At 34.5% G+C, this 27,707-nt stretch overlaps 1 protein-coding gene across 1 annotated transcript in view; it reads right to left on the reverse strand.

The window, feature by feature from the left end:
* Window positions 1-27,707, reverse strand: part of DPH6 (diphthamine biosynthesis 6) — a 221,488-nt gene that overhangs the window by 192,720 nt on the left and 1,061 nt on the right. The window contains exons 2-3 of the mRNA XM_075754099.1: window positions 24,365-24,459; window positions 21,781-21,974 (exon numbers count right to left, since the gene is read on the reverse strand). Of these exons, the coding sequence (XP_075610214.1) occupies window positions 21,781-21,974; window positions 24,365-24,459 (289 nt within the window). The remainder of the gene's footprint in view (window positions 1-21,780; window positions 21,975-24,364; window positions 24,460-27,707) is intronic.

A 27,707-nucleotide genomic window follows, 5' to 3' on the forward strand; every position in this document is an offset into this window, starting at 1 on the left:
TTGGGTATTGGATGCTTTATTGAAAATAACAGTATTACCATAAAATAAAAAAATAAACTTTTTTGAATGTGCTAAATAATCACTGCTATCCGTGTTGCACGTCAATTATGGGATGAATTTTGGACGACATCATCAATTGCAATGACTAATAGATCTGTGTCTAATGGAAGACTGTGTTCATTAACAGTAAACACTAATCAAATTGAATAACCAGTGGTATGTGAATACTTGAAAAGCCATTGTGAAATCAGTGCTATGCTAATTATTTACTGTTACAATACAGATGACTTCATCATTAGAGCTACTATTTGCTGTTCTTTGTCAGGTACAAAAAAAAGCAGAATGTAAACACCACGACCACTTTCCTCTCCTTCGTTTCCCTGCAGAGTGCTACCATAAACAATAACAACAATGGCACAGTAGTTAATTTATCTGACTATATTAGTAATTTTATCATTATTCTTTCACAATATGTGAATTCACAGCTACATTTTCTTATTCTCTGCCTTGATTTGCTGTTCAGTTAATCAACCTTGAATTCGTATCACTGGGATCTTTAAAAGCTGCATAGGAAAAGAGAATTCAATTTTAAAACAGTTGTGATATTTTGTAGTACTTAATTCTAGAAGTGCAAGGCTAAATTATATTAATCCACTCAGGCAAATCTGAAAGCAGCTACACTCAAACATGGGCAAACTTCTTCACCATTTTCTAACCAAAAACTTCCATATTTTCAATGGCAGAAGAAGAGAAGCTTAGCAAGATTGGTATCAGGTTGTAACAGGTCCTAACGGTTCTGAGGAGCACTGCAACCACCATCCCCGTCCCCCCCCAGAGGAACCTCACTTAAAGAGATGCATTGTAAAGGCTTCAAAAAGAGAAATTCAAGCTGATTTTGTATTCAGTATCATGGTCAATCACATTAGAAATCAAAACTCAGCAGGTAAAACTGTAATAACAAAAATCCGTTTTCCATTAAAAGAGGATTCTCATCCATAGATTCTTCTAACTACTCTGCCTAAAAGATTTTTTTGCAAGTGTCCTATTAGAAAGATTAAATAGGTGCTTAAGAAAATTCTTCAAAGATAACAGATACTGCAATTATCCCTAATGCATAAGGAAACAAACCCCAAAAGACAATTACTAAGTATAAAACTAGACATAGTTAGACACAGTGGTTAACACTGTAACCACTATATGCACTTTGGAAAATAAAATATAAAAATAGGTATTAATCCATTATAAAAGAGTTCAACAAACTAAGTCAAATTAAAAGTGATGGGCCTACTGCTTTTACATTATGTTCACTTCTAAGTTTAACCAGTAAATCTATCTCAAAGTAAATGCTCCAACTCCTAATGACCTGCCTTGCATGGAACAATGACAGCTAAGAAATACTTTGCAACTTCTGCTGAGACTTTGAAACTCGATCTGAATTCTACTTTAAAGGAAACCTATATAAATTGCAACGCAGGCAACCACTAACTGATATGACTGAGTGTTGTTTCTTTTTCTTTTTTTTTCTGTTTGATGCAGCCTTCTCTTCCCTTGCATGGAAATGAAATAAAAAAGTACTTCAAGAAAACCAAGCTTCAACAATGTATAGGCATGAGATGTCCCTGCTTTTTTCTTAGTTTGACATGCATTTTCAATACTTTTCAATAGTATGTAATTTTATTTCTAATAAATATAATTTACAATACTGAATAAATAATACACTTTAAAATTTCTTGTGATTACGGAAAAGGTGCTCAACAAAAGCACTCGGCAGAACTCCTACTTTCTTTACTACTTTTGTAACAAAGATTTTTGGAAATTCCAGGTCAGACAGGGACCATTCTGCAATCTAATCACCTGGAATGATAGAGGCCACAAAATATGATTTGGTAATTTCTGCATTGAGTCCAATAGCTAAAGATCAGGCTGTAAGACAGTTGCAAACACTAGAATCCATTCTCCTCTATATTATTCTGCTTTAAGTGTTAGCTGAGAGCTTAATGGCATCATCCGTCCATTAAAATGTAATATTTTTAAGGTATCAAACTCTCATCATAAAGACTTCCAACTCTGAGCAGCTTACTAAAGAAATCATCAGAAATAGGCAATCTCCTCTACAAAATTCAGGCAGATTCACTGAAATTAGAGATAACCCAAAAAAAAACCCCAAAAATCAAGTCTCACAAGCCTCTAAAAAGGTGGGGTTTTTTAAGAGGGTACCTCAGCACAACTGTTATTCAGACATTTGGAAAGGATTTACTTTCTCCTCCTGACTTCACTATCTGGCTTTACCCAACAAAAGCTGACTCCTCTACAAACCGAGTGGGCAGCTAAAGTCTCCCCCTGATTCCTGGTACAAGAGCATCCTGAGCTCTACTTTTAAGGACAGGGATTAACATCCGCAGCCTCTCTGGGAACCACTGGCACTGTTCCTTGTGTGAGAGCAAGGAACAGAGTACTTTGCCTGTCTCTTCCAGCAGTCTTGACATGCACAGGAAGGAATCCCCGCTTTCTTTCAATTACTCCACCAGTGGGCAAGTTCTTAGCTTAGTGTACAGTTTATGCCTGATCCACTGCCTTTCCAGTCTGATAATGAATGCACACACTCTACTATTATGAAATCAGAGGTGTCATCCGGTTATATAATGGTAATACAGCCTGCTATTACTAAGAAACTTGAAAAAGAGTTGTGATATAAAAACTTAAGAATAAATGCAAGAGGAATTTTACAATGTGCAATTCATCACCACACTTTTGCCACCCACCTCCAGCAGGCTGCCTCACCTATTTACAATCAGCATTACCTTAAAACACTTCCTTAAAATACAGGACATAAAGATGAGAAAATACAGTAACTTCATTTATAAGCAATCTCAATTTGTTTCATATTAGGGGCAAGAACACAAATAAAGCTAATAGGTAGAAGAAGGTAAAGTTATTATTATCATCATTATTTCGTAATAGTAATATAGTAGCACTTCAGCACTTCGAGGCTAAAATGTGCCTGCAATTTTCCAACAGAATAGTTTTTAATTAGAAATGCTAGTCCATTAAAGCTGAAGTTTTTTATAACAAGAGATTGGTTTTGGCCAGTTTCCAGTTAAGACAAGCGTTTTCTTCCCAGGTTTACCTAAGAGGCCACACCAGAGTCTGGGTTTGTATGGTCCACAGCCCTGAATACAGCTTCCCCAGGTGAACTCATGCAAACTTAGGAAAAGGCTTTTCCTATCTGTTTGGTCCCAACCCTACAACATGATTCTGCCCTATCCAGCCTGCAGACATGATTCTGAAAAAACAGCAGAAAACACCCAAAGCTGTTTTCTCAGAAGAATCAGCGGTCCAAGTTCAGAAAGACAGAAAAAAATTCAATTTTTGTGCTTTTGTCTCACAGGAAATTTCAGTACCTAATTTTCCTCCAGATTCTCACCAAAACCTTCTGCAAATCCTTTTCCTACAGATGGAGATTCTGCATTTCAGCCAGTTGACTGTGAATCAGCTTCACAATAAGGCCCTAGTATGATACTTTCTAGAAAAATGGTTGGCCAAACCCTTGAAATTTCGTTAAGGTTTTGCATTGAAAACCGACATTTGACACCATCTATTCTTGCACAAGTAATCTAGGTAAATCTGATCCCACTTTCCAATTTTAAACAGGCTTGGTATTTCTTACACCACAAACCAGGTCCAAAAACATCAGATTCATGTAAAGTCTGACTTACCCTAAATCCAGGTAAAGCTGTAAGTGGAAAGCCTTCAGAAAATGCCAATATGTGCAAGCAATACTACCCCAACCTGGGCTGACAAGACCACACTTTAGGGGATAACTTGAAGTTTATTAGTCTAAGGTAGAGAGAATTTGTACAGCTGAAAGAAAGGGCAGCTTGAGGATCTGCCTTGTGGAAGAAACATAAAAGAAGGATTTTTAGAAGGAGATTGGAAGAAACAGAAAGGAAAGACAGATGATAATGTGCCAAAGAAATGACAAAAGACAAAATCAGAAAATATTGGCACAGAAAAAGCAAAATCAAAAGAAAAATATATAGCAAAGTAAAACTTTCAAAGGATTTTTCTGTAATGGAATAATGATTTTAAAAAATTGCATAAAAAATACTTTCCTCTAAAGCGTAGCATAAAAAAAATCATTACAAGATGCCAAAATCTCTTAATTTTATGGTAAAAAAATCTGCTCCATCGTTCTTTATTTTATTAGTTTGCATAAATCTGAAATTTATTTCCAATCTTGTGAAGTTCTGACATCTCATACTGTCAACAGGGCTGTAGCCTCAGGTTGCTCTCAGAGTGATAGCCATTATGCCCCCTTAAAATCTGAAAGCAAATGTGTGTCTGAATATGGAGGAGAAAAATATTAATTTCTATTTCATCCAGTTGGGTGAAAGTGAGGCTTTCTTTCCTCAAAAAAGAAATGTCCTTAGTCATCATGAGACTGCCAGAAAGGGTACATGAACATGAATGCATGGTGAATGACAGAGACAAGTTAGCAAGTTAGCAATGTCTCAGAAAATAAGAATAAAATACAGCTTTCTGGTGTGATACCAAGATTAAATGCAGTGAAATGTTTAACAATGGGGAGAGAAAGCAAGGAGAGGAATTTCAGAGTAAAAATAGAGAAAAATATGCAGAAAAATAATATCAGGAAACGGTGTAGGCCAGAAAACATTGCGAAGAAAAATCAGGCACCCTGCCAGAGAAATGATTGTCAACTAAATTTCTCCTGAACCTATTCCAAAGGCAAAGAACGGATGATGCAGAGTCAAGTTATTGAGCAAGAAGGGAGTAAAGATTAAGGTATAGCTTTTAACCCTCTTCTTCCAAATTCCAATATCCTCCAAAGTACAATTTTCTTTTTAACTCCAACACTTACCTTAGTTCTTCCATTCCCATCCTAGCCACGAGTAAAAAAAAAACACAAAAAAGAAAATGTAAAAACCATAAAGATAAGTTATACATTTGATCACTGTTCCTCTTTTCTTCTTTTTTTTTTTTGAGATATAATAAAATGCAAAACATTAGTTTAGACCTACAGTACAATGCAGGCAATATTTTCTTGAAGGGTATTATTACTGTATGTGCTGTTTTAATATGAAATTGATACCAAGAAAGATAAAATCACTTATGTAGAGCATCAAAGATCCCTTTGGTACCTTCTCTTCTTAAAGCCAATAGCATTTTCTTCACCATCCAGATTCCACATCTTTAAAAATGTGTATCAAAGCAAGCTAAACTTTAAGTTTTCTGGTACTGCCAGTAGGTTGCATGTCTTCCTTTATCATCTCTCCTCACTCACTTCTCAACTGCAGGCAGATTGTTATGGTATTCTCAGAGATTAAGAACAAACAGACTATTTAAATTTAAAAGACAATATTGCTTGATGCAGAATCTCCCAAATTGTTTATTGCCTAAACTAAAAAAGCATCTCCAGAATGCTTTATTGTTGAAAGGTATATGCATTCATTTTATATTGTGGGTTCTCAATCATATGCCTCTTCTCCCATCAAGGTGATACAATTATTTACTAAGTTGTTGGGTTTTTTCATGCAAAAATTGAAGTTTCAGAGGACTGAGACATCTAAAATTGCAAATATGTACTTATCATGACCTATGTCCTTGGCATAAGTGACAGTGGACTGCAGTAACAAGATAAGAGGAAAAGGAAAACAGCTTTTTATTAAGAGCACAAGTATTTTGTTCACCAAAAAAATCTACCAGCCAAGGAACTGTCTCTGAGTCTAGTCCAACACAAATTGACTGTGTGACACAAAAAGATAGTTTAAAAAAAAAAAAAAAAATCAGCCAGATAGGGACAAGGACATTAGAAATGTTTATAGACAGTGGAAGTTCAGGGTCATTCACATTCATTAAGGTTTCAGTCCCCTTCTAGTTCTCAGAGCAGGTATTTGCACAATGGGCTGCCCGCTATTGAGCTTTTTTACTGCTTATAAAGAAGAAAGTAAGCGTGACCTTCCCACAAATACTTTTGTCTCATTTAACAGAAGCGAAATGTTTATAGGAGGTTTTCAACCTGAATTTCTACTGTTTTATTGATAGTTGTCATTTTTTAAACACAAGTTTTCAAGGTCTCAGTGTTTTAAAGCAGCATCTCCTGTTCACACTGCATATTACACCATCATAGGCTGTGATTGTATGGTTAGGACGAAGAGGTCAGGGATCCCAAACCCATTTTCATTGAAGTACTAAAATAACATAAGACTTGCAAGTGTGGTCTCGGTCAAGAGTTGATAATAAGATACAATTAACAAATTAGGTTGAATGTACTTCATATGTTCTAAATGTACATACCCACAAGATTGCAACATCCTGTCAAACATGCCAACTACTGAAACATACCAACAAGTGACCAATGAGAAGGATGAGTTCTACACTTTGCTGAAACAAGAAGTTAAGCATTAGAGATGACCCTTACCCAATATAGAATAAATTATGCCTAATTGCATAATTAAGGAAGTGAAAACTTCTGTTCTAATTAGGTATGGACAGAGCATCTTCTGAACAAGTAAGAAACAATAAAAGGCTTGGGGAGAAAGCTAAATCTGGATGGATTCTATGTTATTTCAGTTCAAAGGGGAGAGTGTAAATGATAATACTTTCCATCCAAAAGGAATCAAGACAATTTAAAACCTAATGATCAAGTTTGAGAAACACTTCTATATAGGAAGGTCTCAGTTTCTAAATATACTTCTCAAAAAAACACAACCAAAGGTGTAATATATGTACAAAACCTGAAAACCTGTCACCTTATCTGAAAACTGCAAGTTGGCTGAATGAGGGAATGGGAAGCAGAGGGAGGAGAAAACCTTTCTTACACAATCTCAGCATAAATCACTTAAACATAGTTTACTCCTCATTTCTTCAGCTTAGGTATTTTACAAACAGGTTGCAATTGTGCTATGCTCTCAGTATATCACAAATACATGTTCAGAGATTGCTAAGTGGAGCAGGGAAACAATTCTGACAGACTTCAGAACTGATGGAAAGGAAACTTCCCAGGAACTATGAGGAGTTGAACAACACTTGCTACAAATCAGCATGCCAGACCACTGACTGAGAACAAGCCTGGAAGCAAAGATCTTCCTGCTTTTGAATATAGATTTAACGATTATTTTTTTTTACATGATATCTTGCTTTGATCAAAATGCAGAAAGGCTAATACTTGGAAGACTTCTTATGTTTTTGCAAATTTGACTTCATGCTTAGGTTTGAAGTAGGTTAACTACAAATAAGAAAAAAAAAAAGAGTAATAACAGTGCAGGTTACCCTAATCGTCTGCTAACTTACAGTACATGATACTATCTACAGCACTGCCTAATGCACACTTCAGCACTGAGGAAGGCTACACACATCTTTGAAAATACTTAACTATATGATTTTGCATTTCTACTACAGCAACGGCCAAGGAAAAAGTAGTTCCTATTCTATATTGCACTATACGCATATTATATAATGTGGCAAATCTCTCTTTAGTTTGCGTTTCTCAGGAATATTCTGGCAGCCAAAATTCTGACAGCCTGGCAAAATAATTACTGAGAACATGAATATTGCGAGGCTGGAATGACACTGATACAACCGTAACAGGAGCAGCTGATAATAACACAGCACTAAGAATACCTTCCAACTGATGGAGCAGCAACTATAAGGTAAAAGAACAAACGAATCGACTGAACAAAAATCCCCAATGAAACTCCCAATCATCTCACGAATACAAAAATCTAGCCCACAAAACCCATTTCCTACCTATGAAATAGCTGCAGACTGTCAACTAGACATGGTAGTCCCTCATTTCATGTTGCAGAAGTTTCTACTGCAAAGGAGACTCTAGGTTTCCAGCTTTCTCATGTGCCTGGTCCAAAGTGTGCATGTATGCGCACATCTGTTTTAGATCTTTTTATCTTCACTTCAAAAATACTGGGGAAAAAAAAAAGTTGCAGAATCAAGAAATAAAAATTTAGGAAACATCACGCACCCATGCAACCTTTTTTGTTTAGTTTCCTTCCAGTGGGTTTCGTGATATAATCTTTAACATAGTATGATTACAATCTGCTTTTGGAGCTTATTAGAAGTACAATATAATACAAAGGCGAGCACAAAACTATGCATTTGCCATTATCAAATTCGCAGCTGCCTGGATTTGCAAATAGTGCAATAAATTTAATATTATATACTCACATAGCTTTTTAGAGCAACTACCTTTCAAAAGGTGTCAATAGTCACCATATCATGTGGAACTAGATGCCCTGGAAAGACAGCATAGGTCATCTAGCTCTCAAAGCAATTTAAATAGGCATGGTGAGAAGCAGAATTTTTTCTTGTTTTTCCAACTGATGATCTCTCCTCTCTTTGTGCAGTTATACACAACAGTATCACTAAAATTCAAAGAATTTTTTTACGTCTTTATTATATAAAAGATTTATCATTTTTTCTTAGGGAATGAAACTGTGTATTTTCAGCTCAGAAGATAAGCATGCAGGAAAAGCCACTAAGTATTGAAAACTGGAAAATTAGACATTATGCAACTTAACTGCCTAAGTCATGCTGCTCCACAAAAGTTAGTTAATGCAATAGCATCTTTCCACTTTGAGAAACAGGGTACTTGATGTCAAAATATTAAAACCATCTCATAACTAATAGCACAGATTTAGTATTAAAAAGAAGATCTAAGTCTCAGGGTAAATCTTCCTTTGAAAGCATTTATTGATCTTTCCTTCACAGACACGTTCACCATTTCTGTAAAGTAACACTTTTGAGAATGGTGATGTAAGCAATGAATAAGTCACGATGACAAGTGGGTAATAAATAATGACTGACAGGCTTTCCCTAAGAACACAGGACTGTCTCCAAAGGATAAGGATAATCCTAAAGTTGGCAAAAAGGGTTATTGTAGCACAAAACTGTCAAAATTACTGGAAATCTGTAGAGGTCTAAAGAAAGTTAAGGAATGTGAAAGAAAAAAGAATTACTGGACTTTACAAAACAAACTGTAGCAGAATGAAACATGACTACACGAACAGGAAAGACTAATAAATTAATCCCAGCAATTATAAACCAACAGTTATCTAGCTCTGTAAAATCATAAACACTCCAGGTTAAACTCAAGTTGTACAAAATATTATATCTATACACATTAATCCTTTCTTTGTGCTGGTACATTGGCCAGGGAACACCGAAGCTGAAGAAAGCCAAGAAGACAAAGCTATGCCTGATAGTTTAATGCACCTACTTGGATGACATATTCTGTAATAAACTCTGCCTTCCCGAAATACAATGGTATCACTGTTCTGGATACCAAAAATACATCACAAAAAAACCCCAACAAAACCAACACCATCAAATATAGTATGCAGTGCAAATAATCAAAGCAGAAAACCAGAAGAAAAAAAATTGGAGCTGTGGATAACACAGAAGACAGCCACACAAGATGCCTAAGGAATGTAGAACAAACGGGTCTATAAGAAAATACTTCAAAGGAAGAGTGTTCATTTGGTTTTAGTCCCTAACTCCTCAGTATCTAGTGAAACTTCACAGTCAATTTGAGAGTATTATCTATACTTCCTATAGTTATAAAAACAGACAGGCTATCAAGTAACCAAGTAAAATCTAAATACTAATTTTTTTCTTTTAAAATATTATGCCATCAAAGATTCTCTCTCATGTGATCAAGTTCTACAGAAAGAAAGAATTTCTTAAAAGTAGAAGAAAAAATATCTTTAAAAGAATATCCTAAAAAAACAGAGGTCTTAAAACTTAATTTTAATCATAAAGACCACCCTGGGGTCATAAACAAAGATTATTACAAATGTCTCCAGTGAGAAAAGTCAGTATTTATCGCTTTTCTTTTGTCAAATAATGTTCCATTTTAGATTGCAGTATTTATTTTTCTCCTTAGAACTAGTGTTATAGTGTAGGCAACTCTTCACAAAGTAAATTGGAGTAGATATTTATTGTTTTCTATACAAAAGACATTCCCAACATTCAGTCTCCACATCTTTTGGTATTTCAGAGTCAAATAAATATTGGAAATTAAAATTAAGTTGACCTTCAGAAATACCCTTAACTACTCTGCATCAACTCAGATTTTATGAAAGGACAGTTGAAAATTATTTAGTGATCATTCTTAACCAAGTTATTTGAAAACAAGCATTTTCAACTACAGATTTACCTTAAACATATATTCTCCTGCATTAAATATTTCAGACAGGGATTACATAATCCAACTAGATGAAAAGAAATGTGGTATTTTGGGGGGAGGTAATGATTGTAGGATGGAATAAAATCATGGTTGACATTTTAACTAAGAAGAGAAAAGTATGTAGACTAAACAGGACATTTCCTATATGCATCTGCAGTGGGTGATCTACCACTTTTTTACCTGGTCTTGGTAAATTATGCCAGATCTCAGTAGGCAGAAAAGCTGTAATTCATCATCTCTAATAATATAATATACATTTATCACTATTTTAATTATGTTGAATCTTAATTTGCTAGTTTCATTGCAAGAAAATACAACTTACTCATTTTCCAAATAGACACTGTCTTATCTGTCTCAAAGGTTGCAGCTCAAAATGAAATTATTCTCTCACTGCCAACCAGATTACACTTATAACAAATCACCTGTATTTGTTTTCTTCATTAAAATAGTTTTAATTAAGAATTAATTTTCTAAGCAAAATTCCCATTCATCTGAATGATAGATTTGTCTAAAGAGAGTGAACTGTGATGAAGTTCTATTGAAAAGATTGAAATCATATCTAAAGTGGCTATTTATTTTAAAGTAGAACTTTATATTGCCTCTTTTTTCTAATACTCAATTTCTGCCCTTTCTTCATGAACTAAACTTTCAAGATCACTTTAAAAATTATAATGATCCATGGTTTGACAATATTGTAGGAAAAAAAAAAACTTGTTCACTAACAAAAAATTAAACAAAAAGCCCCCAATATTTAAGATTAGCAATAATTATGCAATCAGTACAAGAACTAAGTCTGATTCAGAGTTTCAGTTAAATTTAGAGTGAAGTAAAGTCATTTTAACCAAATTCAACATTACTTTTTTGCCTGCAGAATAATAGTTGCCTTACTCAGAAAACAAGGGTCACCTTTTTAACTTCTGTAATAGTTTTATGTTAATGGTAGTAAATATGGGATATTTTCTGGATTAGCCATTATGCCATAATAGCTGCTTCCTCCAGCAACATTTCAGTATATAAAATCTCACGGTAAGAAGTAAAGACATCATATGACTAGAGGCTAGAGATTATCCATAAAACAGGCAGACAAAAATCAAAGCTTCTACACACTACACTCCTGAAGCATCTCACCTCTCAATTTAATTTTGATTTAGTCTTCATCATCATTTATTACCAGACCCCAAACACTGCAAGGAGTGGTTTGTGATGTGCTACTTACTCCACCAAAATTCTTATCACTTGTTACACATAAAAAATGCTCTTCAGGAGTAGAAAGCTGGTGTGTTTATCTATCTACTGTTCCAAACGAACTAAGGCATGTGGGTAGTCATGTGTTTTACACAAATCATTAGAGATACAGGAATGTTTTGAATAGCCATCAACGGTTACATCATTAACTATAATTTACTTCAATGACTTATGATTTTCATTTCATAGAAGTGCATTAAGAGTGTGTTCTACACATACATTAACACTCCCCATCATAAAATAAAGCCATTTAACTTTTCACAGAGTGACTTTTATGATGCTGTTACAGAAGAAACTAATTGTAGTTAAAGCATTTATTTTTTAAAAGGTCATGCTTTTTTACTGTAGTTTATAATATTTAAATGGCAGCATACGAGCGTGAATGCACATGTATGTGAATGCGGGGAATGTGTGTTCAACACTGAACCCATCCAACAAGTTCTGCAGAAAACACAGAATAAAAAGTTATTTGCATATTAAGCTATAATGATGTAAACGAGAAATCTAAATTGTAAATGAGTTTTAGAGACAAATCAATGCTAATGAACAACAATTACTTCAGTCACTGTGAGAATTAAAACAACATCATTAATAAAGCTTAGGTGTTCTGCTGGTGAGCATGTCTAGCTCCTGGTAGATCACGCAAGACCTAGTTTAGGAGAAGCAAGCAAGCACAAAGGAAGTAAGTTTGAAGCTTCACTTCAAACAAAAACTTCAGGAAAGCCTACACAACTCTAAAAATCCCATTCAGTTTTAATGATTGCCCTGAATGCCTGATAAAATTTCAGATTTTCACTAGATAATGACAAGAGAGCTTATAAACCTAAAAGATGACTCAGAACAGTCTCTTTTGTTCCCTTTCACAGTCAGTGAAAAATCAAAATGTTTCCTTAAGAAAAAAAGGGCTTTTGTTTGAGCTAAAAATAGTCTAAACATCCTGTTCTCTACCTGAATGCTTAAAACCAGCTGTAGGTAGTAACCATGTAGGGAGAAACTACAGAGGGCACTGTTGTATCAGTTATCAAGAGTTACAATGGTGACAGGGCCCAAGAACGGAAGACTGACAGGAAAATAAATAACTAAAGAAAGAATCCGGAGTTAGAAGAGCATGCAAATGCACTAAACCTAAAACAATAATAAGGCAAAAAGACTGAAGCTGTATTTGTGAAGGAAAATGGACTGAAAAAGAAGTTCACATAACAGACTGTCAAGCCGATAGGAATACTGCAGTGCACACATTTGGCATTTTCCTTTGTAGCATTTTCCATGGAAAAGGTAACTAATCATAGCGCTGCCTTATCCTTTGCAAACAGCAACCTATTACTGGAATCCCACTCATAATCAATATGAAAATGAGTGATGACTGTTATGCAATTCTTCCACAGGCAGAATTTATCAACAGAAAGAATATGTCCACACTGTACAGTCCTTTTACAGTGTAGAAGGCCAGTTCTGTTTTATTCCTTTTCATAAGGACAGTTACAAATCAATCATTTCTATTTTGACAATGGTCACATTTGTGCAACATAAACCAAATGAAATCCCAGCCTTTCCAGAAGAATTACCTTTAAATATACTGATCAGAAACAGTGTGTGTCCAGCTGAAAATAATGTAACCATGCAATTGCTGTAGGTATGACATTCATATCAAAGGTGGGGGGGTGTTTAATAAGTCAGCTTAAATAACTTAGTAATTGTATAAGAAAGCAAAATGATTTTTACACAAAGAATGAGCTTCAGAGATAAAAATATTTATGAAGACAAATTTGATAAATGTTTTACTGTTCATTTATATGAAAGCTTGCCTGTCCTTGATTGTATTTTATTAGAACCCCAATTACACTTCATTAAACACTAATAAATTTTAAAACATATATTACCGCTGCCTAATGAGAAGTGTAAATAATATAAAGCAGCCAGTTACCTCAGCACAGAATAAGATAATTCATTTTTTATATTTTTCATTTTTATCCTTAAAAAGCATGATCAAGATACCAAGTAAGAAACCAAAGTACTGAAATAAGATATGGTACTATCTATTTAAATGAAACTGTAGAGAAGGAAGGTGTTCCTCTTTTTCAACAATCCGGTATCAAACCCCACAAGCAGCATGTTTTACAGTACTACAGCAAAAACCACAGCACTTTCATGAACATTGACTCAAATTCACATTTAAAGAGGAAAGGCTAAACGGAAGGTATTTTCAAATTAAGCTAGGCAATAACTTCATAATAAACCAAAGAAGAAATGTTAACAGAGAAGACGCTCAAGCAAACAAAACATCTACCAGAAAACTGTCTACAGCTACGTGAATGAACGAACAAAACAAACAAAACCTAAACCACAGACGTTGCCTGTGGATACTCACATCCATATGCGTAAGAACTGTGATGGTAAGTGTGGAGCAATTGTGTTTCTAAGCACGCAAAGACAGAGGTACTATGTGAAAAGAAACTGCCACAGGAAATGTAAATCCAATATTTTTTTTTTAAATTGCAAAACCAGACAACACAAATATATTTACCAAGCAAGATCCCAGTTCTTTCACAGACACTGAAACCTGGAACTCTTTCTAAGTGATTTAAGTAATTGTTTCACGTAACCTGTTAATAAAAGATAAATAAAAACAAAAAATAATGTGCATGTCAGAAATGGGTTTCATCCAGGTTTTGCCATCTTTGGCTTCCAAACAGGCCCTGTATGTGCAATGTTAAGTGGAAAAGTTCACTAAATTTCAAATTGATATCTATCCTGTCTTTAGCCTAATTCTGTTTCTAAATTAGAATTATTTTTAAATTGCTGAACGTACTATCAGTCTACTAATCTGTTTAGCCCCTGGTTTTTATTACCTTCACTTCTAACAGACTGGTTTTGCTAAAATAAAGTTTCTTATTTTATTGTTTCCAGGTATTAATAAAATTTCACTAGTATTACTTTTATACTCCTTTTGAAGTGTATATGATTGCAGACAGGTAGGCAGGTTGCATGCATGTAAACAAAACTAATAGTTTGTTAGATACACAATATTAATAAAAGAAATGCATATTAACCTATCAAATATACACTATGACACTAGGTTAAAACAGGTGAAGTTCTCAAGTTAAGATACACGTTTGTTTTACATAAAACTTAACTGCATTTTAACTCAGAAATGTTGTAGTTCATTCCTATGGATGTGCAATTGGATCCAAATGGGGCTCGTACTGAGGCTGTTCAGTCTATGCATGTCACTTAAATAAAATTCAAACCATGAAAAAAGTTTTGATAACATTTACAAAATTGACTTAAACATTTTAATGTATTTTTCCATTTAACTACAATACTGAATGCCAAAATGTTAATAGATAACACTCTAAATATTCAAGACATTTAACAAGACATTTGAGGTTCCTTTCTCCCCATGCAATACAGCACATTAAAACCAATTTTACTATCGTAATTTATTCAAAGCTTGATTATGAGCAATAGCTGCGAGAAGAAATACAGCATTGTTGATTCATATACAAGCATTTCACTTAACTACATTGGATAATAGCAGTGCTCCTAAAGGAGTATAAAAGCAAAGTGATTAGAAGTCATTACTGTTAATTAGCATTCACTTTACATTGATAGGGATGAACCTTTTCTGTGCTGAACAAATGGAAAGCTTTTATCTGAAAGTCTGCCAAACCTGGTCAAGGTAGGCACTGAAATAAAGTGTCAGTGACCAGTAAGTCAAATTCAAAACAACAATAACAAAAAAGCAAAACAAAATCTAAGGATGTATCATCATCCAATTAGTGAGATTCAGTTTTTAAACAGGAAAAGGTTTGAAGGGAATGAGTAAAACTGGAAACCCATACTTCACATTCTGCAATCTCACTGATAAAAGGAGGAAATGTGTGTTTATCAAACTTGCTGCGAGTGCACGGTTCATTTGGCGTCCTGTAAACAATGCCTGGCTGCCCATTTCCAAATGCATGTGAGAATCTTGCAACCCAGAACATCATATTCAGCAGGCAAGGTCACACTAGAGATGCCCTGGAAATGGGAAATTAGGAAAACCTGGCAATCAGAGGTTTAAAGCTGACCAGAACAAGCCCTCGGGCTTGCTTACCATCTTTCACCACCAGCCTGACTGTCTCTGCTTATTCAATATTAACACAACAAGACTGAGAGTGAGTGAAAACAACTCCACACACCTAACAGGGAGAAATACAGTGACTTTTTTGTTTACATAAAGCTCAACATTTCTCACGGTAAGAAACTACCTCAAAGATGTTGCTCAAGATCCCCTTCTGGAAAAAAAAAGTGACCCCTCCCGAACAGTTCAGATGAGACATCGAGAATGACAGGCATCCTGTTGATTAAAAAATTTCCTTGTTCCCATCTCATTGTAAAATTCAAGCTAAAAACCAAAACAAAACCCTAAACAAACCCCATCTTGTGAATGGAACAAGACACATAATTATTTTTACACTGCTTAAAGCACTGCCAACTATGCAATTACTTCTTACCCTCTTCCCTAATTCACACTCTTATTCACTTGCTGATGACAATGGTCATCCCCTAGCTGAAGGAAGCTATGAAGCTCCACTGCAGAATTAATTAAAAGAAAAAATAACAAGTCAATTAAAAAAAACCCAAAACCATTGAACATGGTGAGTGCAAAGGGACAATTCAAATTCTCACAGATAAAAATCTAGTCATTATAAAAGGTAGAGGAACATAGCCTATGCCACATGAAAAACCACAGCAAATATTTTTGTCTCAAAAAAAATAATCTTATTTTATGACGGTTGATTATTTCTTGCCAGTGTAGGTAGCCATTTCATATGATTTCTGAAATTCACATTTAAATTTCATTTATAAAGGCAAAAAGAAGTGTGCTGAGAGATATGGTCTCCAAATGTTCATCGAATCAACAAGAGTACTAGAGGGCCCCAAAAATAAATACCATTATCTATCACTGTTCCCAACTAGGCATTATAGATTTTTTAGGATGTTTTTTTTCAATATGGAAGTTATAGTTTCATTTGCTGTACATAAATTCTATGTTTCAATTGCTGAATTATATATAAAGTTAACCTATCAAAATATCAAGAGCACAGTATTCTTGATTTGCAATAATCTTAAAATGTAGGGGAAAAAATTAAGGAGGAGTGATTATTTCAGAAATTCAGCACAAAGACAAGTACCTCTGCCTAGAATTGAATCTTTTTCAAAAATGTTGAGAAATACACCTTTGAGGAATTAGTCTACACATCTACAAATAATTCAAATTGTAATAGGGAAAAGATCAGATTTTCTTCAACTGAAAACATGGGAAATGATGACTAGAACAGAACTGTCCTGCACACTTCTGAACTCTCTGAATCCCATTAGTAAGAGGGGGAAGCTACCAACTTTGTCTGAACTTACAAACTGCAAAAATAGTTTGGTGAACAGCATGCTGAGGCCCTCAGATTTCAGATTCTTTAAGTCAATCAGCACTCCACAACTAATAATATTTAGATCTTTAAGATTTCTAAGAAAACCTGCAAACCTTATTCGCATGTGTAAGAGTACACGATTAGTCTTTATCATGTAAATACTACCACTGAAGTAACGGGAACTACCAAGAGCTGATTAAAATTGACACCTAAAAGCCAAATGACTATTTCTAAATACCATCTCTTTTAAACACGTTTTACAAACAGTGAAGACAGTGAAGCAATGCCTGCAGCAGCATACTACATTACATTCATTCAGGTTTTTTTCCTGATGGGACCATCTAGATGTTTGGCTTTACAAAAGCCACAGAAAGTGAGTTGTCAGACTGAAACCAAGAACCCAGAGGCCACAGCTGCTAAATTCTGGAGAAGGGTGAAAGGAAGACTCCTTCCTTAGCATGGAAGGGTATTAGCAATAATGAGGCACTGAAAGCTTTATCTTCTGTGAGGAATTAATCTCTATCCAAAGGCCACAAAATAACCTTGTATTTCATCCATTCATCTCAAATGCTGAAGAACTGTTTCCTCAAGAACTCCAAGACTTAGGAAGTTGCACTGAATAATGATGGGACCTAAGTTACCTTTATTCCACCTGAACCTGCACAGACAAATTACTTTGAGATAAAATATCATCTTAAATAACATCTAAAATTACACAGGTATTGCAATTTTAACTCTCAGACAGCAATACTTCCTGTCTTCAGTAAACATCGGTGTGGGTCCATTTCAAAAATCATGAATCTGTCCTTAAAAAGTAACTATTAAATACAGGAGTTATACTGCATTAATAAGCTCTTTGTTGCTGTAACTAAAACCATGTTACTTATTCTTAGTAACTAAGTTATAAGATCACTGCTCCAGAACATGACAATATTTTAGAAGATAAATTTTCTTTCTTTCTCCTTCCACGTTACTGATAAAATGAAATAGTGCCACAAGCAAAGGCTATTATTATTCAAATGTTTCATACATCCAATATATCCAATATCAATTCTTATTTTTCAGCTGGTAATAATCCTTCAATCCTGAGATCCAATATATTAATTTATTTCAAGTGTATTGTTTGGTTTTTTGCAAGCTTGCAGGTTCTGAACCCACAAAGTGCACCACAAAAAGAACTCTGACAGAAATAATAACATGTTAAGACTGAAAACACACTGAAAATCAACCTGCATGCTTTATTATAAACACAGGGAAAGATACAGAAACTATAAATAGAATCAATTTTTGAAACATTAATTTCAAAAAAGTCAAGTACTGAAAAATGGTTTTGAAAAAGATGAAAAACAGCTAGAAGAAAAAAACATTTTTATCAAGTTCGAGAATTCTACAAATTACTCCAGTAGTGGAAACCTACCAAATAAAGGCAAAGTGTCCACAGAGCAGAGGAGATAAGGCAAGAAATGTGGAAGAGGACAGAACTGTCTACTGAAACCCAGAACTGAAGCAAATTATCTTGCATTGGTTTGTATAGTCTGGAAGCTCCTACAACCACTGCCCTAAACAAAAGCTTAGCCGTAGTTCCATGAGATACAGAAAACAATACAACATTCAACCCATCTAATACCACTTCGGTATGTGCTTGCATAAAACATCAATGTATTATTTGGACAAGATCATAATTACATTGAAAAGAGGAGAAAGCAGTTAAATATCCCTATATTGAGGAGTATGTTGCAGGAAAGTTTCATAAAACCACCTCCGTGCTCCAGCCTTTCCAACCACCAAAGGGAAAGAAACAGTTTTCCCACACATTTCCCGGTTTCAAAGGCAGTGCCATGATAAAACCCTGAAGGATCATTCAGGTAACTAAGAAAGTCTATGGCTTACATGCTTTGTTGTAAAAAGCTCCAATACGCAACGTGACAAACATGGACAAACAAGGCTACGGCAATCCCTATGCAGTAACATGGAGAGTGGGTTAAATTATTCCTTAGAGCTCAGGATTTACATGTCTCACAAAGTAAATATTCTACTATCAGGTGAGGACTGCATAGCAAGATACTTTCAGACATCATATAAATACTTTGATATGTTTCATAATACACGGTGAATACAGAATCTAAAACGGTGCATTAGGCAACTACAAAATAAATATAAATTTCCTTCATACCTATCAATCATCTGGCTTTGTGACAATAAAATTAGCAGGTTTACAGTCATCAGCAGTCAATATCACTTTCTGAGTACCATGAACTAGAACAGGACTGATGTCCTGGCTTTCCCAGCACTGCAATATTTAACTTTTTAGAAATCTTCTTCTCCTAGCATTGTTTTTTAAAACATCAAATATGATTTCATACTAATTTTTCAAACTTGTTTTAATTTTTTACTAAAGAAGTACTTGCAATGAAAGCATTCTTTACAAACTGAAAGTGAGGCACACTGTGATTTTGATCTAGACACACCTTTCCTGTATTCTTGGGCCCAAACCATTTGACAGAAAAACAGAGCTATGTTAGCTTGACCAGTGTTTGGAAATTACGTCCATTCAAGGATGCATTTTGACCAGGCTTCCGCAGCTTCCGCAGAATTCTTCCCCTCCCTTCAACAGAATGCAAATTGAGCTCTGTGTTTAAAACTATTAGCATCTGGGAAAAAAAAAATCCTAAAGCGAAATTCTCAGTGATTAAGACTTACATCGTCAAGCTACAAAACTGCAGTTATAAATGTGAAAAAATAAAAATAGAAAGCTTTCGAAGTTACTGCTAACACAAAAGAAAAATTTTAATTTTTTTTCTGAAAATTAAAAAACCAAAAACTTACAGTTCTGTAGTTTACATTCCCTGATAATTTTGCAATTATTCATCAGAATATGCAAGATTTCTACTGAAACTTTTGCACCAGAATTTCATAGATAAGTTTGACTATAAAGGTATGATTATCCAAAGTCTAACATAAAGGCAGTATATTGTTAATATTTATGTCTTTAAAATATCATATAGTAGAATTAATATTTCTATTAGTTGCAGACAATTTGATAACATCTCTTTCAACTATAGTTATAATTATCATGTACAAACTTCCAAAGCAGAAGTTGTCAAGATTTAATATCAGCATTAATTTATGTCAGGCATCCATTTCTCCGAAGACAGCAAGAATCGACAAGAAAGTATCATCTTAATTGCCACTAATCTGCCCATTTTTAATTAAATTGATCAGTAATTTATTACCTTAGCCAGTGGCAGAAAGCTGTTAGCATGCCACTAGTCCTTCTAATTTCTAATATTATCATATACTAGTCCTTCTAGTCCATAGTTCAAAAATTATTGAAATAATTTCTTTTAATTCCTATACTGCATGATAGGCACATTCCATTTAAAATCTCTGTGAAGCACTTTAGAGTATAATCATAGAATCACAGAATCATTTATGTTGGAAAAGACTTTTAAGGTCATTGAGTCCAACCATAAACCTAGCACTGCCAACCAAGTCCACCACTAAACCGTGTCCCTAAGCACCACATCTACAGGTCTTTTAAATACCTCCAGGGATGGACTTAACCACTTCCCTGCGCAGCTTGTTCCAGTGCTTGACAACCCTTTCAGTGAAGAAATTTTTCCTAGTATCCAATCTAAACCTCCCCTGGCACAACGAGGCCGCACAGCCTACATGCACTGCTCTCCTGTTCCAAAGCCTCATACTCCAACACAGGTGTATGATCTTGATTTTACTTTAGAGGAACATTATTTCCCTGCCAAAAATGTTTAGAAGATGTAACATTTGACTCCAACATGGTTCAGGAAGCGCTCTGCACTCAAACCATATTCTTAAGTCTTATCTGGAAGTTAATTTCTTTTAAACTGAACAAAGAATAAGCCTGAAGCTTTTAGGTTCATGAATCTCGATTGTCATTTCAATGGAGGAAAGGCGGCCAGAAAATGTTCAATACCTGAATTAAAGACCAGAAATATCTTTAGCTGAAGTTTCAGAAAGTAGGTTACCAATCTGAACAATAAAATTAAATGTGTATTTACTTTTTTAAAAATAGCGATTAATATGATTTTCTGAACATGGTATTGTTTCAGTAGTGTGCATTGTAGTCATCAACACAATTAACTGAAGCAGACATAGCATGTTCACTCAAACTGTGTAAAACTTCTGGAGTTAATGGGAGGTTTTCTACTTATTTAAAAAAATAAGTAGAAGTACCACATGAAACATTTTGGAAAAGAACAGAAAATAAATTTCAAGTGTTTTAGGAAATAAGTTCATTATCTCCCTTTAATTGGTTTTATAGCTAAAAAGGATTAATATATGTTATTGCTATTATGTGATATCTTATAATACAGTTACAGGGATACTAGAATCAAAACTATCATTGTAAAATATTCTGTAATACTTTATGAATGATCTGCAACATACAAACAAATAACAGATTCTGGCTTACAGAGCATAAGTGTACACAAATGGAAATGCCTAGACATTACTTTCCATACATTGATAAATGCACAAAACCCAAAAGATCTCTCATTCCAGTAATCAAGCAATGCATTATTTCAAATATGAAACTACATAAACATTTTATTTATAGATAATTTTTACAATTATGCTTTTTGTAGTATACACCAAGTACCTGTTACAGGTATTTTTATTGAATAGGAACAAGGTTTTGGCTTGAAATGGGGATTAATAACTCTGATTTACATTGGGGAAAAAGGAATAAAGTCACACTAAATATATTTACAGTGCCAGAAAGAACAAAGGAATAGAAATAAAACTTGTAAAAGTCTTCAACTTTTTTCTCAAAGCTGTCCTTAAATACCTAAGTGGATCATTTACTTACATAAATGAGTTAGGCAATAAAATTGTCCCCAAGTATTTAATTCTTTTCATTCAGCATACCTTGACAAGTTTCAAGAGGTGGTAAAGGTCTTCAACCTCATCTTCCTGACATGTGGTATACACTCTTCCAGTATTTACACTGGTACCCTTTATGAAACCACGATAGAGTGGCAAATCCAGTGCATCAGCATACAGTTCAATGGCATGGTGTCCTACTGTCTGATACATATAGCTGTCCAATTCATCAGTCTGCCCTGCCACAATTCAGAAACAATCATATTAGGTACATTATTTCAACAATTACAGATAATCATAATACTACAAAGGAAAATGAGAAAATCTAAATGTTAATAGTTTTCAGTTCACAAACAGATGTTTGGTGACAATAGCTCTATAAACATGGAAAGAAAAAAAAAATAGATTTCTCCACCCAACAGACATACGGAGAGGAAGACATCTGTCACAAACATGCTGCCTATTTGGAAACTGTGGTGTCTATTTCTTCTTTCGTATTCCTCCCTGCTTCATCCAAAAATCTCATAACGGTCCAATCCTGCTCCTATTTATATGGTAATTTAAATAGGAACACAGTTCAGAGGCACAAAACCAGATGCATTTCAAGATACTCAGAGCAAGAAATTTAGAATGCACCACAATACTGAGACTAAGCAATAGGTTGTCAACATTTCTAAAAACTTTATTGTTAAAATTGTTACCATGGTCATCAAGAAAGAAGAGGATATTATTTTAGCTTAAGTAGAGAAAAAGTAGACTGTTACAATGTTCTGACATTGCTTAATACACAGAATCAAAAGGAAATCTGTTATAATATCCAGACCTTTTCTACCTTCCCTCCTTTTAAAAATTAAGCTCAAAATTACATCAACTCTTTGCCACTATTTCCTTAACCAGGAGAAAAATTTAACTGAATCTTCTTACAAGCAGTGTGTAGCTAACAGATAAGAAAAAAACAGCTAAAATGGGGACATCATGGACTAGAATTAAATCTCAAACTATCTGATAAACCATTCACATATATAATCTTTCAGATAATTTTTCAAACAGATTGATAAAGCAATACATCATTATTGGTGAAATCTCCACATCATTTATTAAAAGCTAACACAGTTCACTATTTCAATGCTAATTTGTAATACTGGAACTTCTCTCAATTTACACAGACACATCAAGCATCTCTGCTGTATAGCTATATAGCACATCTTGCAGAGTTAAAGGTCTGTAACATTGATCAAGATAACTAATTTGTGATGCAACAATTAGGGCATGTCACATTTGATGCCATGCAACAGACACGCTTTTGCTCAAAATGGGCAAATCCAAACCTATAATCACAATTAACCAACCTAGACCTGAAGAGTTGCTTTAAAAGAAAACTCAGTGTTTTTCAAGATACATGAGTATGACAAGGTCTTTAAACTGATATTCAGTTCAGAATACACACTTTCTTTATTAATTGAGACTCTCCAGGCAACAGCGGTACAAGATAAAATAAAATGAATGGCATAGAATCCACTGTTGCCTGAAGCATCTCAATTAACTTTCCACAAAATTTCCAACTACACACTTAAAGAGAGCATTTTATGATTTTAATGACAATATTCTACATTTCTGATGTGGATAAATTAGTTTAAAGACAACATATTTCAGCAAGATTAGAGATGATTATATCCCAGCTACCCAGAAAATAAATTGTTCCTGTACTCCCTAGCATTTGCCAGTTCCGTCTGTGACTCATTTGTGATGGCAACTCCCTTTTTCCTTCACTTTCTCTGTGTATCTCCCTACCGTACAGTTACCAGATATCATATTTAATTGTTTAACATATGTTGAACAGTTAACCTATGTTAACATGCTTTAACATTCTCCCCTACCAACTGGGAAACAACTCACTTCCTTTTCAAGTCTCACTTCAAGATCAAGTCCAACACAAAAGTTACTCAGCTCACCCCCTCACCTCACCACTGACTTAGATGACCTGAATTTCTCACATTCTCTTTCATAGAAATAAGTCTAGGTGCAGCCTGTGAGGAACTGATCAGAAAACTGGTCTAAGTTAAAAGGAAGGAAAAAGGCAGGAAAATTAAGTGCATCAAGGTCAATATCAATCTGGATCAGTTCCTCAATCCAGTTCACAAATGCTGGGCTAGAATAATGGAGGAAGATACACAAGGTTAAAAAGAAACAAACAGCAGTAAAACTGTATTTTTGGCAGCTGGAATGGTTTACGCCAGTTTAAAGCATTTCTAGAAATACAGTGTTTGTTTTGCTTGATGATATCCTCTACCACCTTTTACTATTTGTGCTACTGAACTCACACAATCCCTTTGCTTACCACCAGGAATACCCTTATTTTCCTTTTTTCAAATTGTGTAAGCCTTTCTTTTACTGATCATCTTCGTCTTGTGTATTTTTCCCCTTTGAGGAAAAATACATTTAATATGTGTCCATATCATTTTCTTTTTTCTACCTCTCTTAAGATTTCTACATTGCCCTTCAACATGCAAAACTATATACAAACACATAAAGGAACTTAATTCAGGCACAGCTGTGCCTCTATTGTTTCTAATTTAAAAAAAAAAATAGAAAAAAGAAAAATCTCCTATAAGAAATGCAGCTTTCATACCTGTGTTTTCGGCAGGTCTTAAATTGGCTAGAGCAACAATCTGATGCCCAGCAGCAACACATTGCATCATATTATAACAGCTGTCCTTCCCACCACTGTTAAGAAAAAGAAAATAGTGGCAATTAAAAGTACTGTTAAGAGTTTTACCCCTTATGACTTTTGCCTAACTACTTAAAAATTAATATAATCAGAGCTGGTTAGAAAGTTTTGAAATAAAAAAAAGGCTGCAAAATATTAGCAGTAGGAAAAGGATGATTTCACCATCCAACATTTACTATATATGTGTAGTGCCTACATACGGTATCCATAAAGCACGTATCCAGTTCTGTATCTTACTACTAATCTGAGAGGCTCCATCAAGAAAAGCCACTTACACTGGAATCCCTTCAGAACAAGGACTGTCTTCTACTGCAAAGATGAATTACTCTGTACTTATTACTAGATAACTTGGATTAAAAACCACACTACCTGCTCCGGAGAGTTGCCAGCATTAGCAATCTTTTTAAATAAAGACTGTCATGTTAGGAATAACATTTCTCCTGCATGGGATACTTTGCCTAAAGTTGCAACATTTTAAACACACTTCCTGTTCTTAAAAGCCGTAATTATTACAGGCAGTACGTTCAGTTGACACTGCATTGAACATACAAATTTTTTACTGCATATAACTGCAAATGAAAATAATTACTACTGATTAAAAAAATAGAAAAACAAATGGACCAATATGCTTCTCTGAGGCCAAAAAATGCTACTCTAACACAGAGAATACAATTAATTTTGGCATTCATTCAAGACCTACTGGAACCTTTTCCACTATCAGTGAGGAAAGAATCCTGCTCTCCTGGTGTAGCTGAAATACAGTATTTTTCATGCATTATAATCACTATCAAAAGAAATATTACCATCTAAAAACAAAACTAAGAGTGCTCTAGAATACACTCTGTTTACAAAATCCACGTTCAGACTCACGGCCCTCAAACTACAACTGCAGGTGGAGATTCTGTGCAGCTTCTTTAAATGCCAAGGCACAAAAACCAGTCTGGGGAAGACACTGGAAGAGAGATCTAGACCAGCTCTCTAAAACTGTGTCTTGCTTTGGAGTCACTGAGACATGGATAGGGGAACAGATAGAACAAGCAGTCCTTGCTACAACAGACTGCTAGTTTCCTGTGACCACTCTATTACTAACAAACTTCAGCATTTCCAACTTAAAGTTCCCATTTTTATCTACCCTCTATGCAAGAACTTCAAAGTATATTACTGGACTGTAACCACACAGCTATTCCCCTCAATTTCTGCTTTTATCCATGCTAAAATTCTGTATGCTGACCTTAATTTGCCATATAACTGAAACGTAAAGTAGAAATAGTATAAATAACATGGCATCCTTTCATACTTAACAGATTTTTGTAAAGCAGTTACGTATGTTTCAGTGCTATAAAAGTCATTATAATACGATAATAAATAGATTCCTTTTTGATTTGAGGATCCATCTCTACCTAACATTATTCTCATGCATACCTACAACTTTCTTCTAACCCATATGTGGACAAAAAAAAATATTTAAAAAATCATATATTCATTAATTCTGGATACTGTGCTTGATAACTTGAAAATGTAGTTAGTATTCACTTCATAATGTGAAATTCCAGGCTTAAGAGAATCATAATGATACAAAGGCTCTTTTCTTTCTGAATGACTTCATTCTAAAAAACAAAAGCCTCTCACTAGTTCTGATTTCAACTCCAAATACAACTTCAGAAAAATAATGACAGTAGATAATCGCCTATGCTGTTTACAGCATTTCAGTATTAATTTTTAAAGTCAAAAATTAAAAGGACACTAGAATAAATCTATTAATCTTTTCAACTAATTTATCAACAACAAAGACAGACATGTCAAGATGAGTCTACATGCAGAGTTCCCACATTTGACCACCAATTACTTGATTGAAATCTCCCCAGTGCCCACTGGATCACATGCTATTGTACTGTTATTTATTTGCTATATTACTGTTACCATGGCCCTAAAAACTAACCATACCAAGAAACAAAATGGTGCCTACCTACAAGGCCTTCTAATCTAGCTGTTAAACACGTGACAGTTAAGACCAATGATGCCAGGCAGCCCATGCTGTGGGAAGAAGGTGGACTTAGCACAGTCCCAGCCTGGCTGTTGTCTAGTAGATTGTAACAAAAAAAAAAAAAAAAAAAAAGCTTACAAACAAAATACCAGAAGGAAAAAAAATATGGTAACCATAAAGATATGGGTCCATAAAAGACTTCTGAGCAAAATTCCTTTCTATTGACAAGTGTAACCATTTACAGCAAGAAAATTCTAGAAGAATTAGAGTTGAAAAACATCGTATTTCAGGTAGAAGACTGGCTTTAAAATGTCTATGATTTAGCACAAAACACAATACAGGGTTTACCCCATAAATACCACCTTAAAGCAAGACTATCAACTTTAAGTGTGGCCAACATTTCAGAAGAAAAAGAAACAGGTTAAAGTAGTTTTTTATATAACGCTGACCTTTTCAAAAGTAAGAAGCACTTTTCAAATACTTTTTTCCCCTCTGATCTTTGAGGCTAGCTCTGTTACAAAGATTTCAGACACTTTGATGTCTCTTTAAAACTCTTCTTAAAACTATTACTGAAACTAAATCCATCCTTGTAAAATTGCCCATTAAAATAGCAGTTGTGTCAGAAACCTGGTTTTAGGATTTTATTTCATCCTGCCTTTTAACACATTCCTCTGCTTAGAGAATATCAAAATAAATAAACCTGGAAGACAAAATCTTATCTACAAAACAAGAAAAAGCACCGAGGCTGATTTTCCTACTCTGTATTTAAGCAAATCTTGAAAAACGTAGGTAACATTTGCTATACTTTTTCCTCTTTGGATTATGTTTGGAATGATTTGCAATTGTTGTGGCCAAACCCCAGTTTCAACAAGGTTTGATATTAGATATTGCCTGACAACATTTAATGTATTAAATTTTAAGACTTCAGTAAATAAATTACTGCACCCCAAAATGAAAATATACTGCTCACATCCGCATGATCCTTTTCTATTTACAGATTTCCTAGCGTGTTGGGTTTTAATTAACTATTATTTCTCAAGAAAAGAACACACCTGTCCCTGTTAGAAAATGTTAATCTCTTTCTAAAAAGAATACAAAAAGGCATTTACAGTAAAAGAACTGCAGAAAGCGACAAAAAGCGGCAGGAGTAGGGGGGGGACACACACACAAATACAGCAGCCCCTGACAGGCAGGGCAGTGTCCAATTGCAACTATTTAATGAGTGAGCTTCACCTTTTTAACAATGAGCAAAATGAAATC

This window comes from Balearica regulorum, chromosome 5, assembly GCF_011004875.1.
Source record: "Balearica regulorum gibbericeps isolate bBalReg1 chromosome 5, bBalReg1.pri, whole genome shotgun sequence".
NCBI lineage: Eukaryota > Metazoa > Chordata > Aves > Gruiformes > Gruidae > Balearica > Balearica regulorum.